Source organism: Colossoma macropomum, unplaced genomic scaffold, assembly GCF_904425465.1.
Source record: "Colossoma macropomum unplaced genomic scaffold, Colossoma_macropomum, whole genome shotgun sequence".
In the NCBI taxonomy this organism is placed as follows: Eukaryota; Metazoa; Chordata; class Actinopteri; order Characiformes; family Serrasalmidae; genus Colossoma; species Colossoma macropomum.
The window spans coordinates 827,558-837,500 of NW_023494793.1; the positions used below are offsets into that span (position 1 = coordinate 827,558).

Sequence of the window (9,943 nt, forward strand, 5' to 3'; positions counted from 1 at the left end):
ACAGATCCCCTCACTGAACTCTGGAATCCAGAGCTGAAGGAGCTGAAACTGAAGGGGTTGAAGGAGCTGAAGGAGTTGAACGAGCTGAAGAAGCTGAAGGAGCTGATGCTGAAGGCGTTGAAGGGGCTGAAGGAGTTGAAGGAGCTGAAGAAGCTGAAGGAGCTGATGCTGAATGAGATAAAGGAGCTGAAGGAGCTGGAGGAGCTGATGCTGAAGGAGTTGAAGGGGCTGAAGGAGTTGAAGGAGCTGATGCTGAATGAGATAAAGGAGCTGAAGGAGCTGGAGGAGCTGATGCTGAATGAGATAAAGGAGCTGAAGGAATTGAAGGAGCTGCAGGAGCAGAAGGAGTTGAAGGAGCTGAAACTGAAGGAGCTGATGTTGAAGGAGCTGAATGAGTTGAAGGAGCTGAAGTAGCTGAAGGAGCTGAAGCAGCTGAAGGAGCTGATGTTGAAGGAGCTGAATGAGTTGAAGGAGCTGAAGCAGCTGAAGGAGCTGAAACTGAAGGAGCTGAAGGAGCTGATGTTGAAGGAGCTGAATGAGTTGAAGGAGCTGAAACTGAAGGAGCTGAAGGAGCTGAATGAGCTGAAGGAGCCGATGTGAAGGAGCTGAAGGAGCTGAAACTGAAGGAGCTGAAACTGAAGGAGCTGAAACTGAAGGAACTGATGCTGAAGGAGCTGAAGGAGCTGATGCTGAAGGAGCTGATGTGAAGGAGCTGAAGGAGCTGAAGGAGCTGATGCTGAAGGAGCTGATGTGAAGGAGCTGAAGGAGCTGATGCTGAAGGAGCTGAAGGAGCTGATGTGAAGGAGCTGAAGGAGCTGAAGGAGCTGATGCTGAAGGAGTTGAAGGAGCTGAAGGAGTTGGAGCTGAAGGAGCTGATGTGAAGGAGCTGAAGGAGCAGATGCTGAAGGAGCTGAAGGAGCAGATGCTAAAGGAGCTGAAGGAGGCGATGTGAAGGAGCTGAAGGAGCAGATGCTGAAGGAGCTGAAGGAGCTGAAGGAGGCGATGTGAAGGAGCTGAAGGAGCTGAAGGAGCTGAAGGAGGCGATGTGAAGGAGCTGAAGGAGCAGATGCTGAAGGAGGCGATGTGAAGGAGCTGAAGGAGCTGAAGGAGCTGAAGGAGGCGATGTGAAGGAGCTGAAGGAGCTGAAGGAGGCGATGTGAAGGAGCTGAAGGAGCAGATGCTGAAGGAGCTGAAGGAGGCGATGTGAAGGCTTTCTGAGATCCCGTTTTAGTGCTTCTGATCCTTCAGTCCGATCTTGAGGACGTGAGCAGGAACAGTAATTCAGCGCCAGATTTCACAAAACAAAATATCCAAGAAAAATATCCCAAAAAAAACAGCACTTCTAGCATTTCGGATCATCGTTCTGGAATCCCACACGGAATTCTTACACTCAAACTGAATGCTGGGTAGCTGCTGAGTGAATCACTGTTCCTCCTGATCTTCAGACCCAACAGAACAGACCAATGACATTCATCCTCCACCTGGTCACTCTCGTCATCACAGATCCTGCTGGACGCTCAGTATCGGTCACTTCTTCTGTTTACAGATCTTTCATCAGTCCTGACCTGCTGACATCACACACTGACCACCGTATCAATACACCATCAATAACACACTGCTGTATTAACCACACAACTAAAACATCACACCCAGCGCCGACCTCTGACCCCAGAGCTCCGCCTCTACACCCTGACCCTCATCAGATCAAAACTGAGTTCATGAACAAAAACCGGCACGACTCATTTTTACACGACCCTATTCATCCCCCAGACTTAAACGGTTCGGCTCACTGCGTCCTTAAGACTGATATATGTAAATGAGCTCTGTTCTGACTGGCTGTCCTGTATTAACTGCTGTAGACTGAATGGGCGGGGCCAAACGGGCCGGGCTAAACTATGGACGGGGGTAAACTGCTGTAGGCTTTTTGTGTACACTGCTTAATTTACACGGTTGAAATGGTTTTACTATAATTATCATTATTACTATTATTATTATCACAAGCACTCACCAGCTTCCTCCTCTTGTCCTGCTCCGTCGGAGGCTCTTCATCATCAGAGAGCTTCGGCTCCTCCACACTATTCATCAGCATACAACTGAGAGAGAGAGAGATACAGATACGGAGAGAGAGAGAGAGAGAGAGAGAGAGAGAGAGAGAGAGACAGACAGATACAGAGAGAGAGACAGAGAGAGATTTTATTGTTAATATAAAAGATGTGAAGGTTTCTTGTATAAAATGATCATCTTGCTAAAATATTATATTTGTTTATGCAAAAGCTGAGTGTGCTCTCTCCCTCTCTCTCTCCCTCTCTCTCTCTCATTTTCTCAGCTTTCTGTCTCCAACAACGCAGCATCTATAAACTTCTCCCATTTATACAAAGAAAAACACAAACTACATTTATCATAAAGCAGATCATCACTCAGCATCTTCAGACGCAGCGCTGAGATCATTTCACTGTCTGAACCCACAACACTCGCAAACACTCCGTCACTCTACAGCCCATTACTCTCTCTCTCTCTCTCTCTCTCTCTCTCTCTCTCTGCGTTCTCTCTCTCACTCTCTCCCTCTCCACGTTCTCTCTCTCTCTCTCTCCCTCTCTGTGTTCTCTTTCTCACTCCCTCTCTGTGTTCTCTTTCTCACTCCCTCTCTGTGTTCTCTTTCTCACTCTCTCTCTGTGTTCTCTTTCTCACTCTCTCTCTGTGTTCTCTTTCTCACTCTCTCTCTGTGTTCTCTTTCTCACTCTCTCCCTCTCCGCGTTCTCTCTCTCTCTCTCTCTCCCTCTCCGCGTTCTCTCTCTCTCTCTCTCTCCCTCTCTGTGTTCTCTTTCTCTCTCCCTCTCTGTGTTCTCTTTCTCACTCCCTCTCTGTGTTCTCTTTCTCACTCTCTCTCTGTGTTCTCTTTCTCACTCTCTCTCTGTGTTCTCTTTCTCACTCTCTCCCTCTCCGCGTTCTCTCTCTCTCTCTCTCTCCCTCTCCGCGTTCTCTCTCTCTCTCTCTCTCCCTCTCTGTGTTCTCTTTCTCACTCTCTCTCTGTGTTCTCTTTCTCACTCTCTCCCTCTCTGCGTTCTCTCTCTCTCACTCTCTCTCTGCGTTCTCTCTCTCTCACTCTCTCTCTGCGTTCTCTCTCTCTGCGTTCACTCACTCGCTCTCTCTCTCGCTCTCTCTCAATTTCAATTATCAATTCAGTAAGCTTTATTGGTACGACCATATTCATTTACAGTTTTGCCAAAGCATCAAAAGGAACAAGAAGAATTAACATTCAGAACATAGAGCTTCAGAACAAGAGCAGAAGAACTCTTCATTTCTCTCTCTCTCTCTCTCTCTCTCTCTCTCTCTCTCTCTCTGTATCTGAGACTCACTCTTTGAAGGTTCCCGTGTCGGGGTCCTCAGTCATGACGTCGTGCAGGGCCTCCACGCAGACGTTGATGATTCCGCAGAATTTGTCCTGAATCACACTGAAAAATGAACGGTAGCGTTAGCGTCAGTCAGCGCTGACTCGCCCCGCCGCTCGCCGCCCGGCCGTCTGAGAGCAGAGCTCTGAGTAATGACCGTGCGGATGATGGACTGAGACTCACAGGGCAGAAAAACATTTAGAAAAACATCTAAAAAACAGCAGATCAAAAAACATCAAACAGAAAACGCAGCACAGTTTTAGAGTCACGACGTGAGCGGACAGATCTAGAGACGGAGAGATTAGAGACAATCATTTTAATACTCGAGAATCTGAAAGACTTAATATACAGTTGATAACAGAGAAGAAAACAACAACAACAACAACAACAACAAGATCTTAGTCAAAACTACAGCCGGAAAATTCATAAACAAACTTTATGTTGGCTTGACAAAGTCTTTGCTATGGTATCCCAGGTGGTTGCTATGGTGTTAATAGGCCATTGCAGTATTTCCAACATTATGCCTTTCATTTCCTGTGGAGATAAAAAGTGTCTGAAGGAATGTTTTGATTAGAGCAGCGAGAGTTTAAATTAGTTTCTTTAGTTTATTTTTAGTTTCTGTGAGTAAAACGCCACAGGAGTCCAATCTGCCCACGGTTTTAGTGCCTCATCATTGGAGAACCGTTCTATTGCTTTCTTTTTCAAGTGCTCTTTAATGCTCATCTGATCCACACAGTCACTCTGACAGGAAGTGGGGAGTGATGAGCCCAGTAATCGTCAGTGTGCGGTGCAGCGGGAGTTCGCTACAGAAATCTGATATTTCAGTGGATCATTTCTTCAGGACACTCGTGCACCACCCGACCTCCTCCGTCACACCTTTCATAACCAGAACTACTTTAATAACTATTTTGGAACATAATACAGGCCTTATCAGGATCTGGTGATATTACAGCTAGCATGGCTGCTATGGTAACCCATCAAAGAGGCATCATATTAAAGATTTCTTATCTCCTCCCCCAGACGTGACCGACCAGCCCGCACGAACCCGAATCTCAGCCAGACCGGCGCTCTGCACTTCACCACGCCGCACGGCACTCGGCGCTCGGGCTCAGCGCCGACTACTGAGGAGGTGAGGATACATCACTGTGTAGTGTGAGTTCTTCTGACGTCAGCATCGGAAGCTGCTTTCTTCTTACCTTCAGACCAGAGCTGTGACTCGAGTCATATGACTTGGACTTAAGTCGGACTCAAAAAACTAATCTGATGACTTAAGACTCGACTTTGACCACAACACCTATGATTTGGACTTTGACTCCAACATGACGACTCAGATTTTGACTCCAACACTGATTCGGACTTTGGCCTGAACAGCAATGACTCAGACTTTGACTCCAACACAGTGACTCGGGCTTGGACTTTAACATAGTGATTTAGACTGGGACTCCAACAGAATCACTAGGACTCTGATTTGAACACCAATGACTCGGACTTTGACTCCAACACAGTGACTCAAACTTTGACCTAAACACCAATAATTTGAACTTTGACACTAAAACATTTACTTAGACTTTGACTCCATTACAATGACTCGGACTCTAAAGTCTGGTGGAGGGGGAGTGATGGGCAGGGGCTGTTTTTCATGCTTGGCTCCAGTGAAGGGAGGTCTTAAGGCTACAGTATCCAACCACACTGTAGAGAACTGTGGAACAGTTTGGGGAGAATCCTCTCCTGTTTTAGCCGAACAGCTCCACCGTGTACAAAGCGAACTCCGTAAAGTAGCGGTTTGCTGAGTTTAAAAAAACTTAAATGACCTCACAGAGCTCTGACCTCAACCCCGTCCAGCATCTTTGGGTTTGAGCTAATGTTAGCATGTGGCTAAGTCATTGTTGTTTCAAACCTGCGCTGGTTGGATTAGCGAGAGGAACTCAGTAGCATTTTAAACTTAAACCAACACAGCGACTCTACAGAATCTCCACAGCTTCTCTGTAGTTTGACTGGGAACTCCAGCAGCTCCACAAACGTTCCTCACACTGATTCTTGCTGGAAACAACAAATAAGACAGAGAGAAATAATCAATAATATGCAGCCGAATGAACAGCTGTCTGTTCCCATCAGGCTGCTGAGTGCAGGGACTCGCAGAAGAGGACTTCACATGGCGGGTTCCTCTAATGAGGGACGGAGGAACTGGATGGAGAAAAACTTGTGTTCCTCCCAAATGATCGAGCAATTTCTCCAACCACGACAGCGCGCCAGCACTCCGGACCCAAATGACACCATTACGGCCGTCCTCCAGCGGAGGCTTTCAGCCAGAGAGAGAGCGAGGAGCAAGCCGGAGCAAATGCACTCCGATGCATTATGGAGAACAGGAAATGGACGGAGGCCCACGTCGGGTTATTTAAGTGCCAGAGCCGCTCCGTCACGTCGAAAGTGGTCAACTGCCCCGATATTTCAACACAACCTCAAAGTCACACTGTATTATAGCGTAAACAGCACCACATGCAGCGTTACACGAATTACCCACAGGTCAGGAGGCAACACGCCACCCACTTTACATCACGCTAATTATGCCGCCACTGACAGCTAATCAGGACCACTGACACAGGAGCTCCCCTCCAAGGTGAATTCACATGCTTCCTCGCTGTTAGGCTTCCTCAGAGGGATATTACATCACTGCTCGGGATGAAGCTCCTCCCGCTGCGCGTCCAGTGATTTCTGCAGCGTCTAAGACGTTGCGTAAGGGCACAATTTCCTCCTCCATTCATCTCAAAGCTGCTCTCAGACTGCAGCAGCTCCAAATTAGCCCACTTCAGCATCCGCGTGTAGTTCTAGCTGGACAATTAACTGGACAGCCTGGACAAACTCAGCAAGCTAACAGTCTAACTAACCAGCTAGAAAGCTAATCAGATGGGGAAAAAAAAGAACTTTCAAAAATCACAAAGTAAATGAACATAAATTCCTTCTCTCTCTTCCTTTCGCTCAGCTTTTTTCTTTAATAAAATAATAAATTATCACAAACACAACTATAACACTCAGATAAAACTGCGCAAAATACTGCGCTAATCACAGAAGGCTGCAAATATGCAAATGAGTCGTCTAACCAATCAGCTCTCAGCTAATAAGCTAAGAGACAAATGAATTAGCTAGCAAGCTATTCAGGTAAAAAGGCTCATCATTTAAAAGTTTTGAATAACTTGTCATTTTAATGACTGATATTCAATAATGACACACAGTGTGAACAGACGTGTTATAACAGACACCAAAACGTAAACAAACGGTTTATTTACAATTTAAAGTATTATAAATAAATAAGTAAATAAATAAACTACAGTTGTCTGTTTATAGTAGTTTGTTATGAAATTTGCTATGAAAAGATGTTTGATCAGTGAGATTTGGCCACTGTGCTCTGAGTATAATGCTGTGTCCGTTGCCGGACCCAATGCAGGCCAAGCGGGGCAGCGGGAGGAGGACATCAGCTGTGAGAGAGAACAGTAGAACGACGACACCCGAGTCCCGAACTTCACATCCCGTTCCGCAGCGAAGTCACTGGACCGCTCTTCCTCAGCGCTGGTCCTGGAGGCCACTCTGCTCCCTCTCTGCTCTTCTTAAAGGCGCCCACGCTGCCAAAGCCTAACCAGGATCAGACGGTTCTCTTTAAGGCAGCATGAGCACCTGAGCTGAGAGGGAAAGAGACCTCGTTGCTCTGCCGTCCCGTCACCACCCCATGCTCCACGGCTCATACATGGAACAGGAGGCGGGGTTCCGGACTCGGCGCCGTCCTCATGCCTCTCATGGCTGTCGTTGTTCTACTGCTCTCTCTCGATGTTCTCCTCCCGCTGTCACTCGCAGCCTTCATCAGCGTTCGAGGCTCAGGCTCAGGTCTGTGTCCGTGTGTCAGGTGACTTTAGCTGTGTCCCCAATTCGGGGCTGCATTTGAAGGCCGACTGCGTCACAGCGGCGCGACTAGTCTGTCCCATTTCGAAAGCTCCTTCATATGCGGCCGAGAAATGTGTCCTTCTTTTCCATGGCAACAAAGGATCCAACGGGTGCCAGCGAGGATCGAGAACATGGCGGCATCAGCAGAGGAGCGAACGGCGGCTGAGGAGACGCCTTAAATGTGAGTACTGAGTTTAAACTGAGTCGAACAGCGAACGATACAGATGTTAAAAAAACATCATCAGTCTAAGATGCATCACAGGCTGATGCAGGCGGCGGCGGTGAATCATCTCCAGCTCTAAAAAAAACAGGAAATCCGCCGTAGAGCAGAACGCCTCACTGCGGTTCAGCCTTCACGGGTCTAAGCAGCCTTTGAAGGACACGTCATTTGAAGGATGCAGCCCCTGAATTGGGACACACTGACTGTTCACTGTCAATGTTACTCAGATTTCACACTGGCTTTATATTCTTATCAATGGTGATAATGTACAGTTACTGAACTATCAGAAGACTCAGTAAGCAGATTTAACAGCACTGAGGTCAGAAATCTGATTATTACTGTACTTTTCTGCTCTGACTCTGAAATCTTCTCCTTCTCAGTTGGTGTGAAGGTGATCAAAAGTCTTTAAAGAGCCCATATTCTTCATTTTCCTTTATTTCCTGTATTTATGCTTATGATGTGAATTTATGTACCAAAACCAGTCGTGATTAACTGTCCCTCCTCTGTTCACCTGAGTGAGGGTGTCAGGATCCTCACTGCAGTAACTCACCTGTTGTCTGAAGGTAAGAGGGACAGCAGAGCCAGACTGGACAGTTTTCTTCTCTCAGGCTGAGTGATGTTGTCCATGCGGTCCACCCACATCTCAATCATGTTCCCCAACAGTTGGTCCATCTGCAGAACCACCAGACCATCAGTGCCACATCTACACTTTGTCTTATCAGCTCCACTGACCACATAGTTTCACTCTGTAGTTCTACAGTTACAGACTGTCGTCCATCTGTTTCTCTGATACTTTGTTACCCTGTTCTTTAGTGGTCAGGACCCCCATGGACCCTCACAGAGCAGGTACTATTTGGGTGGTGGGTCATTCTCAGCACTGCAGTAACACTGACGTGGTGGTGGTGTGTTAGTGTGTGTTGTGCTGGTCTGAGTGGATCAGACACAGCAGCGCTGCTGGAGTTTTTTAACACTGTGTCCACTCACTGTCCACTCTATTAGACACTCCTACCTTGTCGGTCCACCTTGTAGATGTAAAGTCAGAGACGATAGCTCATCTGCTGCTGCACAGTTTGTGTTGGTCATCCTCTAGTCCTTCATCAGTGGTCACAGGACGCTGCCCACAGGACACTGTTGGCTGGACATTTTTGGTTGGTGGACTATTCTCAGTCCAGCAGTGACACTGAGGTGTTTAAAAACTCCAGCAGCACTGCTGTGTCTGATCCACTCACACCAGCACAACACACACTAACACACCACCACCACGCCAGTGTTACTGCAGTGCTGAGAATGATCCACCACCCATTCGCCGTGTTCTGCCACATTCAGCTGTACTGATAGCCAAAAACCCGCACACTGCCCCAAAAACACCTCAGAGACATTTAATGGGACAAAACAGCCCTGCTGAGCAAAGACCACTACAACCATTAGGATTAAAACCTGATGGTTTTGCTTTCTAACGGGAATTGGCTTAATGATTAGACTACTAGTTTCTGAAGACACCTTTAGATCCCATTAGGAAACCATCAGATGCGTCTAGAATCAGGGGCCGAAGACATGAAAGCTTTCTTAGGAAAAACAGTTGTGAAGGTTCTTAAGACAAACAGTAAGAGGTTCATAACACTGGACCTCGTTCTCCAAACGTGCTTAGTAAGAAATTTCCTCTTAAACCCTCTTACGCAGTTCTGACGAAGACTCTGACTCTCCACTGCTCTCTGATCTGAGATTCACTCTTAGGTAAGAACAGAATCTACACTCAAGAGCACAAAAGTTCTGCGCTTTAACAACACGTCATGAATCTGACGGAGACATTTTCTTAGAACCTTTATCAAGAACACACTTAAGAACAGACTTAGGAGGATACTGGAGAACGAGGCCCAAAGTTCTTGATATGCAATTCTCAAAAAAGCTTGAAAAGTTCTCAAATATTCTCTTCAGTAAATCTTGACTGTTTTTTATGTCGGCTGTGTTGCTTTTTACAGCTGACCTTAAATGACGTGAGATACATTTAGATTTATATTCAAATTTCCAATATTTAGTTGGAAAAATGTAAAAACATCAAACCAAGTGCTTAAAAATGATCGCAAACAAGGTCAAGAGCTGATGGAGGAAGAAACAGCCAGCAGGAGAAATCCTCCTTAGAAAGTTCGGTAACTGTGGAGTGATGGAGGAAAGAGAGAGTCGAGGATGAGGAGCAGCAGAGGCAGCACTGAGTCTGATCAGTTTAGACGATCAACTCATCAATACAGCCTGAGACGAGGGAGAGTCCGTCATAAGATTAGGAACATTAAAGAACAGACTGTTTCAGGAAGAACACTCACTCTCAGAACTATTCTTAAGAACAGAGTTAAGAAACAATAACAATCTGAAAAACAAAAAAAAAAAAAGTTTGAAGAATATTTTT

The 9,943-nt window shown here is 46.4% G+C and overlaps 1 protein-coding gene across 3 annotated transcripts in view; it reads right to left on the reverse strand.

The window, feature by feature from the left end:
• The window catches only part of ipo11 (importin 11), a 117,001-nt gene that overhangs the window by 17,984 nt on the left and 89,074 nt on the right, over positions 1–9,943 (reverse strand). For all 3 annotated transcript variants that reach the window (XM_036578150.1, XM_036578149.1, XM_036578147.1), the window contains exons 27-29: positions 8,093–8,214; positions 3,357–3,452; positions 2,009–2,093 (exon numbers count right to left, since the gene is read on the reverse strand). In XM_036578150.1, coding sequence (XP_036434043.1) covers positions 2,009–2,093; positions 3,357–3,452; positions 8,093–8,214 — 303 coding nt within the window. The remainder of the gene's footprint in view (positions 1–2,008; positions 2,094–3,356; positions 3,453–8,092; positions 8,215–9,943) is intronic.